Below are 26,256 nucleotides of genomic sequence, written 5' to 3'. Positions count from 1 at the left end.
TCCCACCCCACGTATTTCTTGGTCATCTTGGCCTTTCACGGACACCCTGGGCCCGGCCTCTGAATCACCACCAGCAGGCAAGGCCATCTTCTGTATGCGTGTGTTTAATTTTAAGTGTCAACACTGAAAAGTTTGAACAGATAAAAACACATTACACAATGTCCACAACCTTCACAACAGTGAGAACCTCCTGCCAGGCAGGGCAGGCCTCTGTACCGTGAGCCTCAGGCAGTGGCCCCAAGGGGCCTCGCCGTGGGGCCTCTGACATCAGTCTTAGCTTAGAGGGAAGCTGAGCCCCAGCGCCTAGTCTCTTCAGTTCTGCAGCAAAGACATGAGAGGAAAAGTCCAGGACGGGACAAGAGCCCTCAGTCTGTCCTGAGTACTGGCCACAGGTGCCAGGGCAACATGCTGCAGCCCTGGGCCAGCCCCTGTCCCCACCCTGGGTCACAAGGTGGAGCAGAGAGGCAGCCAGCAGCAGGACCAGTGGCTCCAACTCCACCCCACTGGGTGTCCTGGACTTTGGTGCCAGACTATAGCTGCCACTCACTGCCACTCCCTCCTGGTGGCACACGTGGGGCTCGGAGGGAGGGTGGAGGGAGCAGAGCGGTGGACGAAGGGAGGATGGATGGTCTTCGTGTACAAAGCTGCTGTGGTCACAGGAGCTGCTGGACCGTCCAGAACGATGCGCCTTCATATGCCGGACTCTGACGCCCTGAGGGCCTGGAGAGGAGAGCCCAGAGGCCTGAGCCCCGCTAGCCCTGGTGCCTTCCTGCCCACACCCGCCCCAGGCGCAGCCCCTTACCCGGGTCTGATTGTGGCCAGTGCCAGACGTGGTGGAGGTGAATTCTGAGTACTTGCTCCCCCTGGCAACTAGGCAGGCCCACTTCCGGTATTCTTCCCGAACCTGCCGGCCCAGACACCAGGTCAGGGCAGGAGCAGGCTCTGGGACCGTGCACGCTCCTCCCCATGCTCTGCCCTCAGCCCCACCTTCTTGGTGTTTTTGTGTTTGTCTTTTTTTGAGATTGGGTCCCCCTGTCGCCCAGGCTGGAGTACAGTGGCACCATCATAGCTTACTGCAACCTTGAACTCCTGGGCCCAAGTGATCCTCTTGCCCCAGCCTCCTGAGAAGCTGAGGTTATGGGTATTCACCACACCCGGCTTTTTTTTTTTGAGACGAGTCTCACTGTCACCCAGGCTGGAGTGCAATGGTGCCATCTTGGCCCACTGCAACTGTCGCCTCCTGGTTCAAATGATTCTGCCTCAGCCTCCCAAGTAGCTGGGACTACAGGCATGTGCCACCATGCCCGGCTAATTTTTGTATTTTTAGTAGAGACAGGGTTTCACCATGTTGGCCAGGCTGGTCTTGAATTTCTGACCTCAGGTGATCTGTCCACCTTGGCCTCCCAAACTGTTGGGATTACAGGCGCCTCACCCTGGCTATCTTTGAATTTTTTTGTAAAGACAGCATCTGGTTATGTTGCCCAGGCTGGTCTCGAACTTCTGGGCTCAAGCAATCCTAACCCCTCGGCCTCCCAAGTAGGTGGGAGGATGACAGGCATGCGCCACCGTGCCCAGGCCCCCACCTTCTTGTTGAGCAGGCAGTGCAGCAGGTAGAGGAAGGCGCCCTGCAGGCAGTTGAGGATGGTAAACACATAGGTCAGCACCAAGCTCCGATCGTCGAAGATGAACAGGCCAAAGACCCAGGTGCAGCCCAACAGGAAGAGCTGCGCGATGGCCGTGATGGTCAGCGCCCTGCGGGGAGCGGGGTTGCAGCGTGGGCCACCACCTTACCTCCAGCTTCAGGCCCCTCACCCCGGCCCCGCCTCCAAGTCCTCCCAGCCCCTCCTCTCACCTCGCCTTCTTTAATTTCTTCATGTCTGGATTGATTTCAGAAAACTTCTGAGTGAGCTTCCAGACGGTAGTCACGAAAATGACAGCATTGCACTGGGCAGGGAGCAGATTGTGGGTTTAGAGGGCGAGAGCGATGGTTCAGCCGGGCCTGGGCTGTGGCGCTCGGGCTTCGGTGGAGGGAGAGTGGGTACTTACCAAAATGATGAAGGTCACAGGTCCCAGGAAGCTCCAGAGGAAGCCCTGCTCAAAGTCCAACCAGCAGCTAGGAGGGAGGGGAGGGGTCCCATCAGTGCCCCAGGAAGCCAGGAGCGGAACCGAGGGCAGCCGGACATTGTGCGTGGCACTGCCAGTGAGCCCCGGGCTTGGCACCCCGCCTTCCTCCTGCCCCACCTCGCTGAACTCACTATCTGGGGCGGCCGTAGCCCTTGCTGTAGACGGCAGCCGAGACGCCCACGATGAGCAGGGGCACGCCATAGCCGATCAGGCAGAGCCAGCGCGTACTCAGGCCCTGGCCTTGGAACACGCGCACCACAAGAAAGTAGAGCTCCAGGCCTTCGAGGCTCATCCAGCAGAAGGCAGCCAGGAAACAGTAGTGCAGCAGCCCGGCCACCAGGCGGCAGCGCAGCCCCACCTGCGGGGCGGGGACGGAGGGGCGGAGCGATGTCAGCGCGGGGCGGGGCATGCGGCGCCAGAGCCAGTCGCCTGCCAGGTCCCGAGAGTGGGCGGGACCACAGCCGAAGGGCGGGCAGGTCTGGAGCGGGGCCCAGGTTTCCCCCCAGGGCCCACCCCCAACAACGTTCATAGAAGCGAGCGGGCACTCGGGGTGTGGCCAGGCAGCTCCAAAGCCAGCGCCCTTTAAAGAGACAACCCGATCCCCCCGGTGGGCGGGGCCAGATCCCGGACAGGGGCGGGGCCTCATGCCTCCAGGGCCCGCCTACCCGACTGAGCTCCGGGAGTGGGCGGGGCTAACCCCTCCCAGGCCTCCCAGACTCCAGAGCTCAGGAGGGAGCGGGGCGGGACCTCACCTGGCCTCCTTCGTTCTGGATGCCGGCCAGGAAGATGGCGGAGCCCACGAAGAGGCAGATGCAGAGGTGCAGGTGTATGGTGGTGCGCGAGCCCTGGATGGGCCGCACCAGCAGGAAAGTGAGGATGCACAGCAGCAGGCAGAAGAGTGACAGCGCCAGTCCCACCCTGGTGATCAGGGTCAGCTTCCAGTCCTAGGAGTGGCACCGGGTGCTCAGGGTTCCTTCAGGGCATGAGGCCTTCCTGTCCTCTTTGTGGTCCCTTTTCCCCCCACGCTTTGACGGGCCCACCTCTCTGACCTCCTCCCTTGTCCCTCCTAGATCTGGCCACACTTACCAGCTGGTAGGGGAGTCTAGGGATTTCACATTTTTGTGCTTGCTGGGCCTTTGGCCTGGACCGCAGGCGCCCCCCTTCTCTGCCTGGCTAATTGCAGTTTTCGACAAGGCCCAGCTTAACGATGGATCCTACTGAAGTCACATACAGAAAGTGGTGCTCCAGGCTGGGTGCGGTGGCTCGTGCCTGTAATCCTAGCACTTTGAGAGGCTGAGGTGGGTGGATCACCTGAGGTCAGGAGTTCGAGACCAGCCTGCCCAACATAGTGAAACCCCGCCTCTACTAAAAATACAAAAATTAGCGGTGCATGGTGGCGTGCACCTGTAATCCCAGCTACTTGGGAGGCTGAGGCAGGAGAATCGCTTGAATCAGGAGGGGGGGGTTGCAGTGAGCCAAGATCACACCACTGCACTCCAGCCTAAGCGATAGAGCAAGACTCTGTCCAAAAAAAAAAAAAAAAAGAGGCCGGGTGCAGTGGCTCACACCTGTAAGCCCAGCACTTCGGGAGGCCGAGGTGGGCGGATCACCTGAGGTCAGGAGTTCGAGACTAGCCTGGGCAACATGGTGAAACCCTGTCTCTACTAAAAATACCAAAAATTACTCAGGCATGGTGGTGCACGCCTGTAATCTCAGCTACTCAGGAGGCTAAGGCAGGAGAATCCCTTGAACCTCACTAGCTGAGATTGTGCCACTGTACTCCAACCTGGGCGACAGAAACTCCGTCTCAAAAAAAAAAAAAAAAAAAACGGGCAAGTGGTGCCCCCTTGGAATGCTCTCCAATGGGGAGCTTTTAGTTGACATCTCACAAATGGTACGGGATGGACAGGCAGAGGAGCGGAGCTAGTGGCTGCACCCAATGTATAGTTGCTGGGTTGTAGAGAAGAGGCCAAAGGAAGAGGCTGCGAGGGGTGTGACGTGGGGACACCTGGGCTGTGCAACCATGCAGACATATCTGAGCAACCAGTAGGGCTCCATGGAGAACTAGCTGCCTGTCTGGTTGCAGCTGGACCTTATTACCTGTGGGCACTTGAGGATGGCTCCAGCTACTTACCTCCACGTCATAATGAGCCATAAGGATCGCAAAGCTGCTCAGGTGGCTGCATTGGCAGGTGGTGCTGCCGTTCTTGCTGCCCAGCACCTGGCAGCCCTCGGTGGCCCAGTGCCCTCCCCTGTCGCTGTCACTCTTCCAGAAGGCACAGAGCAGCTCCTGCCGTGGCCCAGGCATCACGTCCTGTGGGCAGATGGGGGTGGTCAGAAAGGTTGGTCTGGAGCTCACTCTTAGGTCCTGGGCTTGGGCTGAGTCTAAGAGGGCTGCTTTTTACTAGATGAGTATTGACTGAGCGCCTACTGAATGTAACAGGTTTGGAGACACAGCAGCGAACAGGGCACACACAAGTACCTACCCTTGTGAGGCTGACATAAGAGTGGGAGAGGTGGCCAGGCATAGTGGCTCATGCCTGTAATCCCAGCACTTTGGGAGGCCGAGGCAGGCGGATCACCTGAGGTCAGGAGTTTGAGACCAGCCTGGCCAACATGGCGAAACCCCATCTCTACTAAAAAATACAAAAATTAGCTGGGCGTAGTGGCAAGCACCTGTAATCCCAGCTACTTGGGAGTCCTAGGCAGGAGAATTGCTTGAACCTGGGAGGTGGAGGTTGCGGTGAGCCGAGATTGAGCCACTGCATTCCAGCCTGGATGACAAGAGCGAAACTCCATCTCAAAAAAAAAAAAAAAAAAAAAAGTGGGAGAGGCAGATTATGTTATAAACCTAATGAATAAGTAATGTAGATAGTACATTAGAAGGTGGCCAGGGATGATGGCTCTTGCCTGTAAGTAACTCCAGCACTTTGGGAGGCCAAGGTGGGAGGATCGCTTGAGGCCAGGAGTTTAAGACCAGCTGTGGCAACATAGCGAGACCTCCATCTCCATTAATTTTTTTTTTAATTAACTGGGCATAGTAGTGCATGCTTACAGTCCCAGCTACTCAGGAGGCTGAGGTGGGAGGATCACTGGAGCCCGGGAATTCTAGACCATCCTGGGAAACATAGTGAGGTCCCTGTCTCTATCAAAAATAAAAAAGTTAGCTGGGAGTGGTAGTGCATGCCTGTAGCCTCAGCTACTCAAAACTCTGAGGCTGGAGGAATGGTTGAGTCCAGGAGTTCGAGGTTGCAGTGAGCTATAATCGCGCCACTGCACTCCAGCCTGGGCCACAGAGTGAGACTCTCCTGTCTAAAAATATAAATAAATAAGAAAGGCCAGGCGTGGTGGCTCACGCCTGTAATCCCAGCACTTTGAGAGGCTGAGGCGGGCAGAATACCTGAGGTCGGGAGTTCGAGACCAACCTGACCAACATGGAGAAACCCCGTCTCTACTAAAAATCAGTCAGGTGTGGTGGTGTATGCCTATAATCCCATCTACTCGGGAGGCTGAGGCAGGAGAATCGCTTGAACCTGGGAGGCAGAGATTGCAGTGAGCCGAGAACGTGCCACTGCACTCCAGCCTGGACGACAGAGTGAGACTCTGTCTTAAAATAAATAAATTAATTAATTAATTAAATAAAATAAGTAAGGAAATAAATAAGTAATGAGGTCGGGGAAGGCCCAAATCAGAAGGCCAGAAACATAAAAGACTGAGTCACGTGGGGAAAAGCCTCCCAGAGAGAGGCCCAGCATGTGCAAAGGCCCTGGGTTATCTTTGAGGAAGTGAGCAGAGACCTTGGCAGGAGGGTCTCTTCCCGCTTCCCCACCGGAGGACTCAAGGTGGGAGAAGGCGAAAAGGATGGGGGAGTTGAGTTCCTTGGTGTTGTTGTGGCTCAGAAAGACGGAGTTGACGGCCGAGAGGCGTCTGAATTGGACACTGCGGATGTTGCTTTCATATATCTCCTCCAGTTCGGCTTGCTTCTTGGAATGCAGGGTCAAGGAGGCGTTGGCCAGCAATGTTGTCATGTTCCGGATGGAGAGGATGCCCGCCACGGCGAGGCCTGGGGAACAGACATGCTCACTGCCTACTCCTGTCGTCCTCCTCCCATGCTCTGTATCCTCCCTCCCAAGATGGCCCAGCTCAGGCTCAGCCAGTCCACCACGATGATGCCAGGAGCCCCTCCCAATGAGTCAGTTTCTAGTTGTTCCTTTTGTTTTTTTTTTTTGAGATGGAGTTTCGCTCTTTCGCCCAGGCTGGAGCGCAGTGGCGTGATCTCAGCTCACTGCAACCTCCGCTCCCCAGTTTCAAGCGATTCTTCTGTCTCAGCCTCCCGTGTAGCTGGGATTATGGGCGCCCGCCACCATGCCCAGCTAATTTTTGTATTTTTAGTAGAAAAGGGGTTTCACCATCTTGGCCAGGCTGGTCTTGAACTCCTGACCTTGGGTGATCCACCTACCTCAGCCTGCCAAAGTGCTAGGGTGCTAGGACTACAGGAATGAGCCACTGCGCCTGGCATTTTTTTTTTTTTTTTTTTAAATACAGGGTCTCACTATGTCATCCAGGCTGGAGTGCTTTGGCGTGATCATAGCTCACAGCAGCCTTGACCTCCCAGGCTCAACTGATCCTCTTGCTTCAGCCTCCTGAGTAGCTGGGACTACAGGCACGTGCCACCACACCCAGCTAATTTTTGTATTTTTTGTAGAGACCAGGTTTCACCATGTTGCCCAGGCTGGTCTTGAACTTCTGAGCTCAAGCGATCTACCCACCTGGGCCTCCCAAAATGCTGGGATTGCAGGTATGAGCCACTGCGCCCGGTCAGTTGCTCCATATTCTGAACCTCACCCTGGCCCCATCCCAGCACCTCCATCTCTCCCATGGGCTCCCCCTCCAGACCGCCGCTACTACCTTGCTCCTCGGCTCCAGCTGCCACAGCCCAATTCAGCTTCATGCGTGCGTTGCTCTGACCCAGAGTGACGTTCTTGTCCCCCTGCTCCTGGATCATCAGGGTCAGCTCTGAGGGGAGAGGGGCAGTAGTGATTAGGGACCCCAGGTACCAGGTGGGGCCCAGGGTTGGGGCAGGGCAGGCCAAGGCCTCACCTGTGTTCGAAGGGGAAACGTAGGTGAAGGGGCCTTTAGGCAGGCTCTTGGCCAGGATCCTCATGATATCTTCAAGGTTTGAGAGCAGCTGGGTGGCTATGAGGTGCCGGACAGGTGGCGCCAGGGCCTCTATGTCTCCAGGAGCTTCCATCAGTTCGTCCACCAATTTGATGACATTCTAGGGGGTGGCGGGTGACAGAATCGCTGGAGCATCAGACCACAGGGGTTGCCTGAAGGACCTGGATCTCACCCCCTACCAGGGGACACACTGGAGACCCACAGGCACAAGGGAATCACTGAGATGATGCAGTAACCAGAAAACAAGCAGCGGATTGTGTATTTGCCTGCGTGCACATATGAATCACAGCGCTTAACACTGGTCTGGCACAGGCTGCCTGCCAGGCTCTGTTTTGATTTCCTGTTCTTTTTTTTTTCTTTTTTTGAGACAGGGTCTCAGTCTGTTGCCCAGGCTTGAGTGCAGTGGGATAATCATAGCTCACTGCAACCTCTGCCTCCCAGACTCAAGCGGTCCTCCCACTTCAGCTTCCTGAGTAGCTGGGACTACAGAAGCGTGTCACCACACCCGGCTAATTTTTGTAATTTTGTTTTGTTTTGTTTTGAGATGGAGTTTCACTCTTGTCACCCAGGCTGGCGTGCAATGGCGCGATCTCGGATCAAAACAAAACAAAACAAAAAATCATTCCATGTTAAAGTGGTTAATACGTTGGATCTATTAGGTTAAATGCAATCTTAACTTTATTTATTTATCTGAGACTGAGTCTCACTCTGTCTCCCAGGCTAGAGTGCAGTGGCGCGATCTTGGCTCACTGCAACCTCCGACTCCCGGGTTCAAGTGATTCTCCTGCCTCAGCCTCCCTAGTAGCTGGGACTACAGGTGGCTGCCACCATGCCCAGCTAATTTTTTTTTGTTATTTTAGAGACGTTGATTAGTTGATTTACCCTTCACACTGACTATATGAAGGAGGCATTATTTTCATGTCTGTGTTGCAGACGAGGAAACTGGTCAGGCACGGTGGCTCATGCCTGTGATGCCAGCATGTTGGGAGGCCGAGGCAGGAGGATCACTTAAGCCCAGGAGTTCAAGACCAGCCTGGGCAACACAGCAAGACCCCCCCATCTATAAACATATTAAATAAATAAATAAATAAATAAATAAATAAGCCAGGCATGGTGGTGCATGCCTTTGGTCCCAGCTACTTGGGAGGCTGGGAGATTGAGGCTGCAGTGAGCCATGATCGTGTCACAGCCTGCCCTCCAGAATGGTCAACAGAGCCAGAACTTGTCTCCAAAAAAAATGCAAACAAGCAAAAACAAAACAAAACAGAAACACCACAACCCCAAAAACAGATGAGGAAACCGAGGCCCAGAGAGGGCGAGTCACTTGCCTGAGATCACACAGCAAGAAGTGGCAATGGAGGGATTTGAACTCCTGTGGCCCAACTCCAGGTTCTTTTTTTTTTTTTTTTTTTTTTGAGACAGAGTCTGGCTCTATTGCCCAGGCTGGAGTTGCACGACCTCGGCTCACTGCAAGCTCCACCTCCCAGGTTCACGTCATTCTCCTGCCTCAGCCTCCTGAGTAGCTGGGACTACAGGCGCCCGCCACCATGCCCGGCTAATTTTTTTTTTTTTTTTGTATTTTTAGTAGAGACGGGATTTCACCATGTTAGCCAGGATGGTCTCAATCGCCTGACCTCGTGATCTGCCCGCCTCGGCCTCCCAAAGTGCTGGGATTATAGGCGTGAGCCACCGCACCCAGCCTCAACTCCAAGTTCTTAAGTGCTGCACTCTGTTGCCATTATACCTGGTGTGTGTGTGTGCATGCATGTGTCTTCACGTGTCCGGGTGTGTATATGTTTGTGTACATACTGTATGTGGTGTGTGTATGTTATGCGTATGTGTGTCTCTGACTAGATGCCCTTGCTTGGGTTGGGCGCTCTCTCTGGCCACAAGGAAGCCTCCGCTAGCTGATTCTACACTGTCCTGGGGTCCCCCAGCGTCCCGCCCTTACCTGGATGGTGACCTCAGCTGAGCTTGTCTTGGAGTCTCTGCCCAGGTCCTGGACTTTGTCGAAGAATCGGGAAAGCGTCTGCAGAGAGAGGAGATGTGGGGGTCAGAGAGCCTGGATGGTGGGTGGGAAGTTTAGGACAAGGAGGCAGATACAGTGCCGTGTGGATGGAGTTCCTGCCGCCTCGTCCCTACGGGGGCCACTCACCTGGCTGTGGACTCCAGGGGGCAGGGTCCAGGTGGAGAAAGTCATATCTGTAGGGAACAAGACAAGCAGCTCATTAGGCGGGAACATGTCAGTGTGTGTGTTGGGGGTGGGGAGCTTCTAGGGTCAGGTCATACCATCACAGACAGTGTCCTTTTGGTTATTCGGGATTCCATGTTTGGGCTTCCAGCCTGGGCGGCAGCGGCAGCTGTACGAACCCACGGTGTTGAAGCAGACGGTGGAGCTGTCACACTGATGCTGCCCGGAGCTGCACTCGTCCACATCTGAGGACAGGAAGAAGGGGGTCAGGCTCTGCCCCAGCCTGGAGAGGGTCCTGTCTCCTGTCTGTGCCCTCAGCTCGTTCTTCCCGGCATTAGTGCGCCCCTTGGAGAGGTGGACGCTGGGTTATGGAAGCGTGGTGAGGCCTGGGCAGAGCAGGTGGGCCCCGTGCAGATGTGCAGGTTATGAATATGGTGAAACGCCTTCCTCCCAGTGAGTCATCAGCTGTTGTCTGGGGTCCCCCTGAGCCTCCCCACTCAGTACCCCAGCTCCTTCCGGAGGACCCCTGCTCTTTTCTCATCTAGCCTCAGAAGAATGAACGCCTGGCACAGCCGGGCGCCTCCAGCGCTCATTCTGCTTAGTTTGTGTGGGCGCGGTTGAACATGTGATCAGATGTTTGTGGGTCTCTGGGAACGTGGGATCTGAGCTCTCGACCTTCGCAGACGGTATTGTTTGGGCCATTGGGGGACCCCGGAATCGGTTGCCAGCCCGGACGGCAGCGGCACTGATAGCTGCCCACGTTGTTGAGGCAGTGGGTGGTGCTGTGGCACGGGTTTTGTCCGGAGGTGCATTCATTCACATCTGAGGACAAAGCCAGAGGGTCAAACCCTGTCCCTGACCAGCCCGGGCCTGCCCTCCACTCACTGCACCCACTCCCCTATCTTTTCATTGCCCGAGACTGAAGACCATTATTGCACTTGGTGACCTTCAACTTCACCTTCAAAGCATCTTATGATGGTCTTCCTACCAGATGGGCACAGCAGGGACCATGGTCCCCAGTTTATAGGACGTGAAACCAAAAGGGAAACTGAGTCATGGGAGCTAGACTTCCATGACTGAAAACTAAAAACTCTCATCTGCTCCCTCTCTGGTCATAGTGGAGGTTCCCCTTCTTAGAACTGGAAGTGACATCTTCTTCCACTCGCACGTGACAGATGAGGAAGGGGTGAGGTCTGGGGGCCCACAAGGGCACTCCAAGCCCCGAAGGCCCTGCCGCCTCCCTGCCGTGTGGTGGGACCTTCCTGGGAGGTGAATCCTTAGGCAGGGGCTTAGCAGGTCCTTGACCTTGTGGGAACCTGCGGATCTTCTCCCTTCTCCTCGGCTGCTTTGCAGGACCTGCCTCGGCTCCATCCCCAGCTCCCGTCCAGCCTCACAGCGTCTTCCTGGGGCCTCTACCTGTGCAGAGCTTCGGGTCCTCAGGTTGGAACTTGAAGCCAGGCAGGCACTGGCACGTGTAGCTGCCGAGAGTGTTGACACAGGTGCCGTAGCTTTTACAGAGCTTTGGGTTCCGCTGACATTCGTCCACATCTACAAGAGGAAGGAGAGGGTGAAGGATGCCCATAGCTGTGAGCAGCTTTCAGGGCTGAGGATCCACCATGTTTCCTGGCACGGAAGCATCTGGAAGGCACCACTGTCTCCTCCCTTTTCCAATCCACACAGAGGCATCCTATGGTAAGGGTGGTGGCCCAGGCCCTCTGTTGTCCAGATGTGGCTGGAAGCAGCCAAGTCCTCCCCTTCTCCTCTGCCTTCCTGGGCAGCTCCAAGCTGGGGTGTCCCAGCCATCTGTGTCCCAGCCTGAGGATTCCGGGCAAAGGCCAGGGTGGGGCCTTCCTGAGAACCAAATGCAGGAGACATGCTGTGCGCCTGGGCAGGACACGTCTTAGTTCCCAACGGTGGCCCTGGGCCTGACTCCCACAGAACGGCAGCTCGCTGGCCAAATTCTCAGAATCCTGGTGGCCCTAGCAGGATGGCGCTGTCCCATCCACACTAGCTCTGAGAGCCCAGCTTCATGGGCATGGACCAAGACCCCTCCCTAAGCCAGGGCCCCCACGATGCAGCGCAATAGCAGGGGTGGGGAGAGCGAGGGATGATGCGGGACAGGCTAGGGCTGCCCGGACAGTGGGCACCAGGCTGGGGTGGACAGTGGGGGCTGATGTCCAGCCAGGCAGCCCCGAGTCTACAAAGATGCTTTTTCTGATCCCCAGGAAAGGATCTATGGATATGGAAATAGCAGGTTGTGGTGAAAATCCATATCTGAGCAGAGCTGGCCGTGAGCAGGGGCTTGTGGCTAGAGAGGGCACAGGGGCCAATGGGTGAGGGGTGGCAGATGTATCTGTCATCTCATCCCTTGTCATTCCACCAGGGACAGAGACCTGTGGGCCCTGCTGAATGGGGTTCAAGCTTCCATCTCTGTCCTCGAGTGGTCCAGGACTGACCACGGGAGAGGATCAGGCCTGGGGCGATGGTCCCCAGTGACGCTGTTTCTTGCCGGCTAGTCCAGGCTGGAGCCGCTTCCTTCATCCAACTCTCTGAGTGCGTTTTTTTTTTTTTTTTTTTTGGAGACAGCGTCTCTCTCTGTTGCCCAGGCTGGAGTGCAATGATGTGATCTCAGCTCACTGCAACCTCTGCCTCCCGGGTTCAAGTGATTCCCCTGCCTCAGTCTCCTGAGTAGCTGGGATTACAGGTGCGTGCCACTGCGCCCGGCTAATTTTTGTATTTTTAGTAAAGACAGGGTTGCATCATGTTGGTCAGGCTGCTCTCGAATTCCTGACCTCAAGTGATCCTTCCACCCTGGCCTCCCAAAGTGCTGGGATTCCAGGCATGAGTCATGGTGCTCAGCCCTCTGAATCCATTTGTGGGGTCCATGTCACCCTGCCCAGCCCTGGCCACAGCATCCTCCCAAGCTTTGGTCATTGGAGGTGCGTTCAGGCCCAGGAATTATCAGGGTGGGTCAGGGTGGAGCCTTGGATGGGGAAAAGGATGAGGGCTAAACGGCCAGGAAGGCAGTCAGGAGGCATCTTCTCCAAGCAAGGCTGTTGGCTGGAGACAGTTGTCCTGTCCTTGAGATTCCCTCCTCCTGAGTTTCTGGACAGGGTTTTGGGGTTCATTATGGTAGGGGTGGGTGTCAGAGGGGTTCCAGGTGTGGCTGAGCTCATGTGAACCCCAGTGGCAGCAAGTCTCATCCTGGCAATCCCCGGCGACGGCGGAGAGGGTGGATACTGTACTGGAATGCGCCACCACACGCCATGTCATGAGCCCACAAAATATCCTGAGTGCCAGCCCCCTTTTGTTTTATGCAAATAAGATGCCAGATGGGCAGGGGGATGTTCCAAGCTTCCAAAGTGGCCCCCTGTGGAGGGTCCCGAGTCTCAGGGTTGGGACAAAGACGGGTGATCAGGTGTCTAGGATGGCCCTGAGACACCTGGAGACAGTGGGGTGAGGAGTGAAGGGAGCTGCCCGAGGTCTCTGGCCTGGATGTCACAGGCCCCATGGGCTGTGACACTGGGTGCACGTGTCCTCAGGTGCAATAGCGAAGCTTGGAGTGCCGAGGGTTAAAGGGAGGGGCCCAGGCCCCTCTGAGCTTCTCACCTCTGGTGATAGGTCTTGCTCCAAACCAGCAGGCTGCTGGCTCCATCACCTGCCTTGATGTCCGTGGAGGTCCCTTTATCACCTCAGCCCTGCTGTCCATGTCTCTGCCCAGCTGCCTGACTGAGTCCCCTTCTCTCAGCCCAGGCCTGTTTCTAACACAGCAACACACCTCCTCCATAACCACAACCACCATCTCATGCAGGGGGTTCATAGCAGTGGGTGGGCGGCACCCCTAGCCAGAGCACCCTGGGAGGAAATCATGATCACCAAGTACAGCTGTGCAGGTTGCTCACTGCACAAAGGTATTGGGCCAATGAGATGAGCAGGGGCTAAAAACCATCCCACTCTTTGTTTGTCAAATGTGTCCACCGGAAGAGGGGGATCTTTTTCCAGTTCACATGAAGACTCTGTCCTCTGGCCAAGACACATGCATGTGGGGTAACCCGATGTCCACTTGCAAGGGGCCCCTGGGGACTGGCAGTGTGGCGGACAGAAGCCTCCTTCTGGGCTCCACGCAGGTGTACATCCCAGGTACACGCAACTCTGCCTTGTCCCCCAACCTACCTCCCTCATCCCTCTGCGCTCTGCCTGAATGCAGGGCAGGAGGGGCGGGGCTGGGATCTGGGCTGCGGCCCTTTCTTCTCTCTGTAGTCTGAGTCTCATCACCTCCCACCTCTGCGCCACTCCTCTTCCTGATCTCGGTACCCTGCACTAACTGCCTCTCTTTGAATGAGTCACAGCTCCAGCTGCCCACTGCTGGCTCCCATCTGCCCCTGTGGATCCTGGAATCCCCTCCCCTGCCCAGCCAACTTCCCTGGAAAATAGGCAAAACCTGGAGTCCCAGTTTCTCCCGGCCTGAGCTGTGGCCTCAAGCAAGACCATAGCAAAGGCTGCGGCCTCTGTGCAGGGTTAGAGCCTTGCAGCTGCTCTCTGATCTCGCACCCTATGGATACCCATCCTGGGGGCGCATCAGATCAGAAGTACAATAAAATCCCCATTAGCCATTGCTGATAGAGCGCATTCTGCAAGCCAGGAGCTTTTAAGTGCTTTTTTTTTTTTTTTTTTTTGAGACGGAGTCTCGCTCTGTTGCCCAGGCTGGAGTGCAGTGGCGCAATATCGGCTCACTGCAGTCTCCGCCTCCTGGGTTCACGCCATTCTCCTAACTCAGCCTCCCAAGTAGCTGGGACCACAGGCGTCCGCCACCACGCCCGGCTAATTTTTTGTGTTTTTAGTAAAGACCAGGTTTCACTGTGTTAGCCAGGATGGTCTCGATCTCCTGACCTCGTGATCCACCCGCCTCAGCCTCCCAAAGTGCTGGGATTACAGGCGTGAGCCACCGCGCCTGGCCTTTTTTTTGAAATGGAGTCTTGCTCTGTCACCTAAGCTGGAGTGCAGTACTATGATCTCGGATCGCTGCAACCTCTGCCTCTCAGGTTCAAATGATTCTCGTGCCTTAGCCTCCTGAGTAGCTGGGATTACAGGCATGCACCACCACACCCAGCTAATTTTTGTATTTTTAGTAGAGATGGGGTTTCACCATGTTGGCCAGGCTGGTCTTGAACTCCTGACTTCAGATGATCCACCTGCCTTAGCCTCCCAGAGTACTAGGATTACAAGTGTGAGCCACTGTGCCTAGCCTGTTAAATACTTTTGTAGGTAAATGCCGTTACTCCCCTTTTACAGATGGGTAAACTGAGGTGCAAGGTTAAAGTAACTTGTCCAAGGTCTACATTTAACAAAAGTCAAAGCTACTTTTGTTTTTATCTTTAAAAGATAAGGACTCAGCCTGGGTGTGGTGGCCCACAGGGTGAGACTGCGTCTCAGAAACAAACAAACAGACAGAACAAATAAAAGATAAAGACTCTTTCTTCCCCTTGTCTATATTTTTGTTTTTGTAGAGATTGGGTCTTGATATGTTACCCAGGCTGGTCTTGAACTCCTGGCCTCAAGTGAAGTGATCCTCCCCCTTGGCCTCCCAAAGTGTTAGGATTACAGGCGTGAGCACCCGACCTATTTTTTTTTTTTTTTTTTTTTGAGACAGAGTCTCACTCTGTCGCCCAGGCCGGAGTGCAGTGGCGCAATCTCGGCACACTGCAACCTCCGCCTCCTGAGTTCAAGCAATTCTCCTGCCTCAGCCTCCCGAGTAGCTGGTAGCTGGGATTACAGTCACGTGCCACCACGTCTGGCTAATTTTTGTATTTTTTGTAGAGACGGGGGTTTCATCATGTTGATCAGGCTGGTCTCAAACTCCTGACCTTGTGATCCACCCGCCTCGGCCTCCCAAAGTGTTGGGATTACAGGTGTGAGCCACTGCGCCTGGCCAGTTCTTTTTTCATGTAATGTTTTTAATTTTTTTAAATCCTGCCTCCAAGAAAGCTTTGGTTTGATTTTTTCTTTTTTCTTTTTCTTTTTTTTTTTTAGAGACAGGATCTTGCTCTGTCACTCAGGCTGGAGTGCAGGGGCTTGATCATGGCTCACTGCAGCTTTGACCTCCCAGGCTCAAGCAGTCCTCCCACCTCAGCCTCCTGAGTAGCTGGGACTACAGGCGCAGGCCACTATGCCTGGCTAATTAATTTTTTTTTTTTTTTTTTTTGTATTTTTTGTCGAGATAGGGTTTCACCCGCTTGCCCATGCTGGTCTCGAACCCCTGGGCTCAAATAATCTACCTGCCTTGGCCTCCCCTTTTATAGGGGTGGGGTCTTGCTATGTTGCTATGGGCTGGTCTTGAACTCCTGGCCTCAAGAGATCCTCCCACCTCAGCCTCCCAGAGCACTGGAATTACAAGCATGATAATGTTATCACATCTCACATGTGGACAGCGGTTTCTGAATAAGTATCCTGGCCAATATCATACACTTGGTTATCAGGATTTGGCCCAGGCAGCTGGTCCCAGAGTCAGCCCTTAATCCTCACATCACTCTGCCTCTCTGGGGTGGTGGGGTAGGTACATGCGCACCTGTCCCATCTCAGACCCCAGGCACTGACCCTATAACCAAGGCCATGCTCTCTGGATGCTGCCAGAGTGGCTCCGGTGAACCCAAACCTCATGCATAGAAAGTCAGAGGACGTGGGGTGGTTCTTACCTTGACACGTGTTCTCGCTCTCATTCGTGAATGTTTTTGCCCCAGAAACAAGCTCATATCCCGGGCTGCACATGCAGTAGTAGCTCCCCTCTGTGTTCCAGCAGTCCGAGAATTTTCCGCATGACACTTTCGACGGTGTTGCACACTCGTTGATGTCTGGAACACAACAGGACAGGGAGTCACCTCCCAAAGACGTGAGTTCTGTCAGGACAGAGACCCCCGTCCTGACTCTCCAACATGGGGCCTGCTGCTTAGTAACTTTTGGAAAGAATCTTAAGTTGCACTGCACAGGCTGTGCTGCAGCTGGAGCAGGCCATTCCTGAAGACCACGCTTAATCTTAGTTCTCTGGCTGGCATCCAAGATTTGGATACAGTGAAAGGTGCTGAGGTGGAGGATGGACAGGAAGCTCCACATCCCCATCCCCAGTCTTTCTCTAGAAATTTAAACCCCATGGCGGCTGGGTGCAGTGGCTCACGCCTGTAATCCCAGCACTTTGGGAGGCTGAGGCAGGTGGATCCCCTGAGGTCAGGAGTTCAAGACCAGCCTGGCCAACATGGCAAAACCCCGTCTTTACTACAAATACAAAAATTAGCCAGGCATCATGGTGCATGCCTGTAATCACAGCTACTTAGGAGGCTGAGCCAGGAGAATCGCTTGAACCTAGGAGGTGGAGGTTGCAGTGAGCCGAGATTGGGCCACTGCACTCCAGCCTGGGTGACAGAGTGAGACTCTGTCTCAGAAAAAAAAAAAAAAAAAAAAAGGAAGAAAAATCTCACAGCCAGAATGTACCCCCTCCCCAGTCTTAAGGGTAAACTGAGGCACAGACTCCAGATTCCTGAGCACCCAGCTTCTCTTTCTCCAGGAAGCCATGTCTATTCACTTCTTACTTCTCCCCCTTCATATTTTTCCCTTATTTCCTTCCTTCCTCCCTCCCTCCCTCCCTCCCTTTCTTTCCCTCCCTCCCTCTCTCTCTTTTTCTTTTCTTCTCTCTTTTTTTTTTTTTTGAGACAGAGTTTTGCTCTTGTTGCCCAGGCTAGAGCACAATGGTACGATCTTGGCTCACCGTAACTTCCACCTCCCGGGTTCAAGCGATTCTCCTGCCTCAGCCCCCGGAGTAGCTGGGATTACAAGCATGTGCTCAAGTACCGCCATGCCCAGCTAATTTTGTATTTTCAGTAGAGATGAGGTTTCTCTATGTTGGTCAGGCTGGTCTGGAACTCCCAACCTCAGGTGATCCGCCCACCTCGGCCTCCCAAAGTGCTGGGATTACAGGCTTAAGCCACCGTGCCCGGCCTAATTTTCTTTCTCTTTCTCTCCTTCTCTCTCTCTCTTTTTTTTTTTTTTTTTTTTGAGACAAAGTCTTGCTCTGGTTGCCCAGGCCAGAGTGCAGTGGCGCAATCTTGGCTCACTGCAACATTCACCTCCCAGGTTTCAGCGATTATCCTGCCTCAGCCTCCCGAGTAGCTGGGATTACAGGTGACCGCCACCGGCTAATTTTTTGTGTTTTTAGTATAGAGAGGAGGTTTCACCATGTTGGCCAGGCTAGTCTCAAACTCCCTACCTCAAGTGATCTGCCCACCTCGGCCTCCCGAAGTGCTGGGATTACAGGCATGAGCCACTGTGACGGGCCTATCTCTCTCCCTCCCTCCCTTCCTCCCTTCCTTCCTACCTCCTTTCCTCTCCCTCTGCCTCCCCCTCCCCTTTCCCCCTCCCTCCCCCTCCCCCTCCCCTTCCCGCTTCCTCCTTCCCCTCCCCTTCTCCCTCCCCTTCACCCTCTCCCTCTTCCCCTCTCTCTCCGTCTCCTTTCCTTTCCCTGAGACAGGATCTCATTCTGTTGCCCAGGCTAGAGTGCAGTGGTGCAATCATAGCTCACTGCAGCCTCAAACTCTTGGGCTCAAACAATCCTCTCCCCTCAGTCTTCTGAGTAGCCGGGACTCCAGGTGTGTGCCACCATGCCCGGCTATTTTGTGTATTTTTTGTAGAGACAGGGTCTCGCCATGTTGCCCAGGCTGGTTTCAAACTCCTGGCCTCAAACGATCTGCCCTCCTCAGCCTCCCCAAGTGCTGGGATTACAGGCGTGAGCCACCACGCCTGCCCTCTTTCTCTTTTTTCTGGCCATGATGATATTCTGGAAGGTAAGGCTGTGGCCCTTCACAACAACCTCTGTCCCCCACTGGCACTGGGCAATGCCTCATAATCGCGGATGTCCCCTGCGCTGCCCTCAAGCCTCTGTACCGTCACAAGTCTCCGTGGGGGTGGTGATGATCTCAGAAAAAGAGCTGAACCCTGGATTGCAGCGACAGGCGGTGGCATTGACACACGAGGAGTTCTGAGGGCACCACCGGGCACAGCCTGCAAGAGCAGGGAGCACGGTCAGAAGGTGAGGGGCGAGGGGATACACAAAAAGGGGGCACTGGGGGAGATGGGGCAGGGCGCTGAGTTTCCCGTGCGGGGAGGCCTCTCTTTCCCTGGGCTGAAGGGGGCTGGGCGGGGGTCCAGGGCCCTCCCCAGGCTCTGGCTGTGGACTGTGCTTTCTGCTCCCCAGCAGACTCACCCCTGGAGTCCTGGGTTTCAGCTCCCGACAGCGTCAGCCAGACACAGAATGCTGCAATAGAGAAAGGAAAGGGGGTCAGAGGGAATCCCAGAGTGGGAAACGAGGCGTAAGGGCGATGCATTTTGTGGGAGGAGGATGCTGACCCCTCTCAGGCTCAGATCCTGCCCGTCGTTCAAACAGACTGAGCAGATGTCACGTCCTACTTGGATGCTCAAAGCCAAAGAGTCTGTCACCCTGTTCCCATAGGGGCGGGTTTTTTTTTTTTTTTTTTTTTTTTTTTGACACAGGGTCTTGCTTGGTCACCCAGGCTGGAATGCAGTGGTGCAATCATAGCTCACTGCAGCCTCCAACTCCTAGGCTCAAGTGATCCTCCTGCCTCAGCCTCCCAAGTAGCTGGGACCACAGGTGTGCACTAAATTTTTTTTTTTTTTGAGACAGAGTCTTGCTCTGTCACCCAGGCTAAGGTGCAATGGTGTGATCTTGGCTCACTGCAATCTCCACCTCCTGGGTTCAAGTGATTCTCCTGCTTCAGCCTCCCGAGTAGCTGGGATTACAGGAGTCTGCCGCCACACCCGGCTAATTTTTCGTATTTTTAGTAGAGACAGGGTTTCACCATATTGGTCAGGCTGGTCTCGAACTCCTGACCTCAGGTGATCTGCCTGCCTCGGCCTCCCAAAGTGCTGGGATTACAGGCGTGAGCCACATTTCCTGACTCAAAATTTTTAAAAAAATTTATCATGCCAGGCCAAAAAATTAAAAATAATTTTACTTTTTTTTTTTTGAGACGGAGTCTCGCTCTGTCACCCAGGCTGGAGTGCAGTGGTGTGAACTTGGCTCACTGCAAGCTCCGCCTTCTGGGTTCACACCATTCTCCTGTTTCAGCCTCCCAAGTAGCTGGGACTACAGGTTCCTGCCACCACGCCCAGCTAATTTTTTTTTATTTTTAGTAGATACGAAGTTTCACCGTTTCACTGTGTTAGCCAGGATGGTCTCGATCTCCTGACCTCGTGATCTGCCCGCCTCATCCTCCCAAAGTGCTAGGATTACAGGCGTGAGCCACCGCACCCGGCCTCTTTTTTTTTTTTTTTGTGATGGAGTCTCGCTCTGTCACCCAGGCTGTAGTGCAGTGGTGCGATCTCGGCTCACTGCAACCTCCGCCTCCCGGGTTCATGCCATTCTCCTGCCTCAGCCTCCAGAGTAGCTGGGACTACAGGCGCCCACCAACATGCCCGGCTAACTTTTTGTATTTTTAGTAGAGACAGGGTTTCAACATGTTAGCCAGGATGGTCTCTATCTCCTGACCTCATGATCCACCCGCCTTGGCCTCCCAAAGTGCTGGCATAAGCCACTGTGCCCGGCCTGCCATCTTCATTTCTTTAGGTAAAAATGAAGGCGTGGTCGGGCACGGTGGCTCAGGCCTGTAATCCCAGCACTTTGGGAGGCCAAGTCGGGCAGATCACTTGAGATCGGGAGTTTGAGACCAGCCTGCCCTATATGGTGAAACCCCCCTCTCTACTAAAAATACAAAAAATTAGCTGGACGTGGTGGTGGGTGCCTGTTATCCCAGCTACTTGGGAGACTAAGGCATGATAATCACTTGAACCCAGGAGGCGGAGGTTGCAGCAAGCCAAGATCACGCCATTGTATCCCAGCCTGGGTGACAGAACAAGACTCCGTCTCAGAAAAAAAAAAAAAAAAAAAAAAATGACGGTGTTGGATCCCCCAGGCTCTAAGATGCCCTGGACCTCCACGCTTCCTCAGGGACACAGGTGCACACACACCACACCCACAACTGCCACCGGCCCTGGCGGTCTGTCCTGGGACACAGTGGTGATATTTCATCCCCCGGGTGCCCCTCCCACAGGAAGACGCTGTAGCCGCCTGTTGGGGTGCACGTGGAGTGGCGGTTCCCAGCGCTCAGGGGGTTCCCCCTCCCAAGGCATGTCCTGGGGGACCCTCCCCAGGTCACCAGGGGATTCAGAGATGGGGAACTAGGGATCTCCTTGCTGTTCACCAGAGATAGAGACAAAGAAGCAGGGGTGGAGAGAAAATAGAGATTAGAGAGAGAGAGACGAGAAGAGAGAGAGAGACAGAGGGAGAGAGAGAGAGACAGAAAGAGACAGAGGGAGAGAGAGAGAGACAGAAAGGGACAGAGAGACAGAGAGAGAGAAAGAGTCAGAAAGAAAGAGAGACACAGAAAGACAGACAGAAACACAGAGAGAGAGAGAGGCAGAAAGAGAGAGAGAGAGGGCTGTGCGCGGTGCTTCAAGCCTGTAATCCCAGCACTTTGGGAGGCCGAGGCGGATGGATCACCTGAGGTCAGGAGTGTGAGACCATCCTGGCCAACATAGTGAAACCCCATCTCTACTAAAAATACAAAAAATTAGCTGGGCGTGGTGGCATGTGCCTGTAATCCCAGCTATTCAGGAGGTGGAGGCAGGGGAATCGCTTGAACACAGAAGGCAGAGGTTGCAGTGAGCTGAGATCCCGCCACTGCACGCCAGCCTGGGCAACAGAACGAGACTCTCAAAAAAAAAAAAAAAAGAGAAAGAGTCTCAAAAAAAAAAAAAAAAAAAGAAAGAAAAGAAAAGAGAGAAAGAGAGAGAGGGACAGAGAGGGAGAGAGGAGAAAGAAGACAGAGCTGGAGAGAGAGAGAGAGAGGGAGACAGAGAGGAGAAAGAAGACAGCTAGAGAAAGAGAAGACAGAGAAGGAGACAGAGACATGGAGAGATGGAGAGAGATAGAAATTACACGGTGATAGAGAGAGGTGAGAGAGAAACAAGGGGCCCATAGAAAGCAGAAGAGGAAACAGGAGGAGATGGGACAGAGAGAACAGAGAGACAGAGAGATAAACAGTGAAGAAGAAAGAAAACCATGAGAAAGAAGGGTGGATGGAAACAGAAAGGAAGGGCGGGGGAAGGGAGGGCGTTGGGATCTGAGCGGCAGGTGGGGCCTGAGGCGGGCTGGGAGGGGACGTCCAGTCCCTGCCGATCTGGGAATACTGGGGACCCCAATAATCCAGGGAGACCTGAAGGGGGGTGTCGGGCAGAGGGATGGGGACCAGGACAACGGCTAGGCATGAGTCACTTCCTGGGCCTAAGGGAAGGAATGACTCACCACTCATTTGCCCCAGTTCAACCCTGGAGGGGCTCCCAGGGGAGTTTTGGGGTCTGTTGTGAGCACAGCTTCAGAGGGCGGGTGTTTGGGGTGCAGATTGGAGGTCCCCGGACCACTCAGCCCCTGTGTTCAAATTTAGTACCCCTTAGGTGGGTGGAAGGCAGAGATCCCCACTCCCACCTCCACACTCCTTCCAGCTGGGTTAAACCGAGGCCAAAACCCCCCAGCCCAAGCTCGTACTCCCCACTTCTGTCAGGATTCCCCTCTTCCTCCTCTCTGGCCACAAGGCTTGGCGAGTTCCTCCCTCGGCCAGAACCCAGTTCCTCTTTGCAGAACAGACTACAAAATGACCTCCCCTGGCAGGACAGGATCTAGGCAGATTCGTCTCCAACTCCCAAAATCCCAGGTAACTCCTTTAAAGCTCAGAACCACTCTAGGAGGCAGGGGCTGTGTTGACGCCCACTCTACAGATAGAGAAACTCAGGCTTGGAGCCCAGAAAAGGATCAGGAGGAATCCAATGAACAGAAGAGGTTGGGGAAGGAGGAATTGAGGGATTGAGGTCCTCAGGGCCCTGGGCAGGGCTCTTTTGTGCCCCATCCCCTCTGCATGGGCTGAGCTGGGTTCTCTACTCCCACTGTGAGGCTACAGGGCCCAGCTGCCTCCATCTGGGGCCTTGCAAGTTGCCCAAACAGAAGCCGGGAGAGAAGCTGCTGTTCTGGTTTGAGTTCCATCTGGTTTGCATTCTCTGGGCTGAGCCCTAAGCAGTCAGTTTCCTGTGTAGAGATACTGGGGTGGGGGGTGGGGCAGTCACCCCTTCTTTAGGCTTTCTCCTAAGGACCCCTAGACAATTCCCCAGACCCACCAGTGTCTTACCAGAATTTAATAATCATCATAATTTATTATTTATTCATTTATTTTGAGACAGGGTCTCACTGTCGCCCAGGCTGGAGTGCAGTGGCATGATCTCAGCTCACTGCAACTTCCACCTCCCAGGTTCAAGCGACTCTCCTGCCTCAGCCTCCGGAGTAGCTGGGATTACTGGCACCCGCCACCACGCCCAGGTAATTTTTGTATTTTTAGTAAAGACAGAGTTTCACCATGTTGGCCAGGCTGGTCTCGAACTCCTGACCTCTGGTTATCTGCTGGCCTGGGCCTCCCAAAGTGTTGGGATTACAGGTATGAGCCACTGCACCCGGCCTTATTATTAATTTATTTTTTGAGATAGGATCTTGCTCTGTCACCCAGGCTGGAGTGCAGTGGTGCAAACACAGCTCACTGCAGCCTCAACCTCCTGGGCTCAAGGGATCCTCCCACCTCAGCCTCCTGAGCCACTAGGACTACAGGCACACCCCACCAAGCCCGACTAATTAAAACAAATTTTTTTTGGCTGGGCGCGGTGGCTCACGCCTGTAATCCCAGCACTTTGGGAGGCCGAGGTGGGTGAATCACCTGAGGTCAGGAGTTTGAGACCAGCCTGGCCAACATGGTGAAATCCCATCTCTACTAAAAATACAAAACAAAAACAAAAACAAAAAACTAGCTGGGCATGGTGGCAGGCGCCTATAATCCCAGCTACTCGGGGTGGAGGGGGGCGAGGCAGGAGAATCCCTTGAACCCGGGAGGCGGAGGTTGCAGTGAGCGGAGGTTGCAGTGAGCCGAGATTGCGCCATTGTACTCCAGCCTGGGCGACAAGAGCGAGGCTTTGTCTCAAAAAAAAAAAATTTTTCTTTTTGGTAGAGACAACGTCTCGATATGTTGCCCAGGCTAGTCTCCAATCCCTGGGCTCAAGAGATCCACCTGCCTCAGCCTCTCAAAGTGCTGGGATTGCAGGCGTGAGCCACCGTGCCCAGCCAACACTTTTAAAATGCTATTTACCTAATTCTTACTGTTAACCAGGAATAGTTTGTGTCCTAACTCACTCAACCCTTAAAACAATCTAAGATGGAGACGGGTTGTGCTCCATTTTATAGATGAGAAAAGTGAGGCGCAGAGGCTCTCTGACTTGGCCCCGGTGACACAGACAGCCAGGGTGTGGAACCCCTGGGAAGCCAGGTCTTGGCAACTGCCTCCAACAGGTGTGCCCCCTAGAACCCCAAGGTGGGCTCTTGTCTGTCGCTCTCAAGCCCAGGGTGGGGTGCTGAGCTGACACCTGCCACTTGGGGCTGGCCCAGGGAAGCTGTGTCCCTGTGGTCCGGGAAGTTCTGGTTTTTGCCCCAAATGTCATTTCTTCACTCTCTTTGTTGCCCCCTTGCTTAGGCAACGAGCTACGCTGATAACCGTTACAGTCACCTTGGGTGGGGCGGGAAAGGGAGTCCCGGGAAGTCACAACAAAAAATCAAATTCAAACCCAGAACCAGCCAAAGTCCCTTCAATCCGCAGCTGAGCCCCAGCCAGGTCTGCGGGGAGCAAGAACTGGGGTCTCTGGGGGCTGCCCCTGCTGCTGAGACTGCGAGGGACAAATTGGGGGTACCTTGCAGTGGAGAAGTCCTGGCTTCTAGCTTCCCCACCCCCGCCCATGTCCTTCTATGCGTTATATTAAGCACAGCGGCTCTCAGGGTCCCAGCACTCACTTTTTGCCCCTTTCCTTCCCCCCGTGCCTCAGTTTCCCCTCTTCGGGAGCAGATGCCAGACTGGCTCCAGTAGAAAGCTTGGGGATCCCTCCGGGCAGGGTAGCAGGCTCCAAGAGCACCCTGGAGTTCCTGCCGGGGTGTGGGGGTGCCCAAGCACCACCAGCCCCTCTCGCCGTGTGCCCGTGAGTGCCTGCTTGACAATGTGGCTTCTTCCATCGCCGGCCCCACAGACACCAGCGGCGCCTCCCGTTTCTCAGACGCAGCCAAGGGGTCCCGCTGGAGCTTCCTCGCCCCTCCCAGCGGGGCCCCAAAGTACTTACCGAGAAAGACGAGGCCTCCCATGGTTCGAGCTGCCGGCAGGAGCGGCAGGGGAAAGAGTGAGTGGGACAGGAGCTGTCCCGTCTCCACAGGCTGGGCAGCTGTGCGGGCTGTCCCGAGGCCAGGACTTTATGAAGGAGGGGGGACGGACAGCCGCTGGCCCAGGGCCCTCCCCGGAACTGGCGGTGCGGCTGGAAGCGAGCAGGAAAGTGCAATAAAAACACAGACCCAGGGGCGCTGCATACACACACACACACACACACACACACACACACACGCGCGCACACACACGCACACACACACGCACACACACACAGACATGTGCACTCGCTCAGCAAGAATGAAGTGCAACCTGCTTTCAAAAACCCTCTGCTGGAGTTTCCACCATGTGGCTCTGACGAAACCTTTGGCCTCTGTGTTGGGGCTGGCTGCTCTGGAGGGGAAGGTGTGGCAGCCGGGCGGGGGCAGTCTTGCCTGGGGCCACTTGGCTCTTCCCTGGGCAGGCGCAAAGGGGTCTTGTCAGAAATAGCTCTGGGCGCCCACGCTGGTGGGGCTCGCCCTGTGCCCAGAGCTTTGGCATGCCAGAGTTGGCAGAGCCTGCGTCCCAGCTGGCAGAACGTTTCCCTGCCGTTTTCCAGAAGAGGAAACAGGTCGGGTGCAGAGGCTCGCACCTGTGATCTCAGCACTCTGGGAGGCCGAGGCAGGAGGATCGCTTGAGCTCAGGAGTTTGAGACCAGACTGGGCAACATGGCAAAACTCTGTTTCTACAAAATAAATAAATAAATAAACAAATAAATAATCCAGGCTGGTGGCAGACATCTGTGGTCCCAGCTACTACTACTCAGGAGGCTGAGGCGGGGAGGATCACCCGAGCTGGGGAGTTTGAGGCTGCGGTGAGCTATGATGGTGCCACTGCACTCCAGCTTGGGTTATAGAGTGAGATCCTGTGTCAAAAACACAAAGAAAGAAAGAAAACTGAGGCATTACAGTGTCCACATAGCCCAGGGAGGGAGAAGGGGCCCTCTTCCGATGCCAGGCAGGTGCCAAGAAGAGAAGTTTCACTGCACAGAGCAGATCCCTGGATCTTTCTGGTCTTTCTAAGCCAGTTTCCCCCTGTGGGAAACTTATATTTCAGAGGCTCCTGGGCACTTCGTTAATCAACAGAGAATCATGTGATAGGAGGGTTCTTTCCTTTCTGGATAAATCACATGATTAGCTTGTCTCTTGAGCTACCTCATAATTTTTTAAAACGCTATATTTTGGCTGGGTGCGATGGCTCACGCCTGTAATCCCAACACTTTGGGAGGCTAAGGTGGGCGGATCGTCTGAGGTCAGGAGTTCGAGACCAGCCTGACCAACATGGAGAAACCCCGTCTCTACTAAAAATACAAAATTAGCAGGGTGTGGCGGCACATGCCTGTAATTTCAGCTACTCGGGAGGCTGGGGCAGGAGGACTGATAGAACCTGGAAGGCGGAGGTTGTGGTGAGCTGAGATTGTGCCCTTGCACT

The 26,256-nt window shown here is 54.7% G+C and overlaps 1 protein-coding gene and 1 long non-coding RNA gene across 11 annotated transcripts in view; one reads left to right on the top strand and one right to left on the bottom strand.

The window, feature by feature from the left end:
* Positions 1 to 88: 88 nt before the first annotated feature.
* Positions 89 to 25,198, bottom strand: ADGRE5 (adhesion G protein-coupled receptor E5). Of its 10 annotated transcripts, XM_054461747.2 has the most exons (21): positions 25,099 to 25,198; positions 24,749 to 24,937; positions 18,741 to 18,791; positions 18,422 to 18,538; positions 16,186 to 16,341; positions 10,910 to 11,041; positions 10,169 to 10,315; positions 9,592 to 9,738; positions 9,458 to 9,504; positions 9,254 to 9,331; positions 7,225 to 7,402; positions 7,033 to 7,140; positions 5,922 to 6,187; positions 4,259 to 4,438; positions 2,877 to 3,068; positions 2,256 to 2,482; positions 2,047 to 2,113; positions 1,853 to 1,944; positions 1,584 to 1,752; positions 803 to 904; positions 89 to 720 (listed from the first exon to the last, which is right to left on the bottom strand). In XM_054461747.2, exons 2-21 carry the CDS (start codon positions 24,768 to 24,770, stop codon positions 691 to 693), a joined length of 2,508 nt encoding a protein of 835 aa, XP_054317722.2. In that variant the 5' UTR covers positions 24,771 to 24,937; positions 25,099 to 25,198; the 3' UTR covers positions 89 to 690. The 10 variants fall into 10 exon arrangements, with proteins under 10 accessions (XP_054317722.2, XP_063514791.1, XP_063514795.1 ...); XM_063658721.1 differs by having other exon boundaries at positions 89 to 904; XM_063658725.1 differs by having other exon boundaries at positions 24,749 to 25,160.
* The window catches only part of LOC129019366 (uncharacterized), a 17,307-nt gene continuing 13,787 nt past the window's right edge, over positions 22,737 to 26,256 (top strand). The window contains exon 1 of the long non-coding RNA XR_008495620.1: positions 22,737 to 22,919. This is a non-coding gene — a long non-coding RNA (uncharacterized LOC129019366). The remainder of the gene's footprint in view (positions 22,920 to 26,256) is intronic.

Source organism: Pongo pygmaeus, chromosome 20 (assembly GCF_028885625.2).
Source record: "Pongo pygmaeus isolate AG05252 chromosome 20, NHGRI_mPonPyg2-v2.0_pri, whole genome shotgun sequence".
Lineage (NCBI taxonomy): Eukaryota > Metazoa > Chordata > Mammalia > Primates > Hominidae > Pongo > Pongo pygmaeus.
Note: the sequence above shows the minus strand (reverse complement) of the source record. Positions and strands in the feature narration are given on the sequence as shown.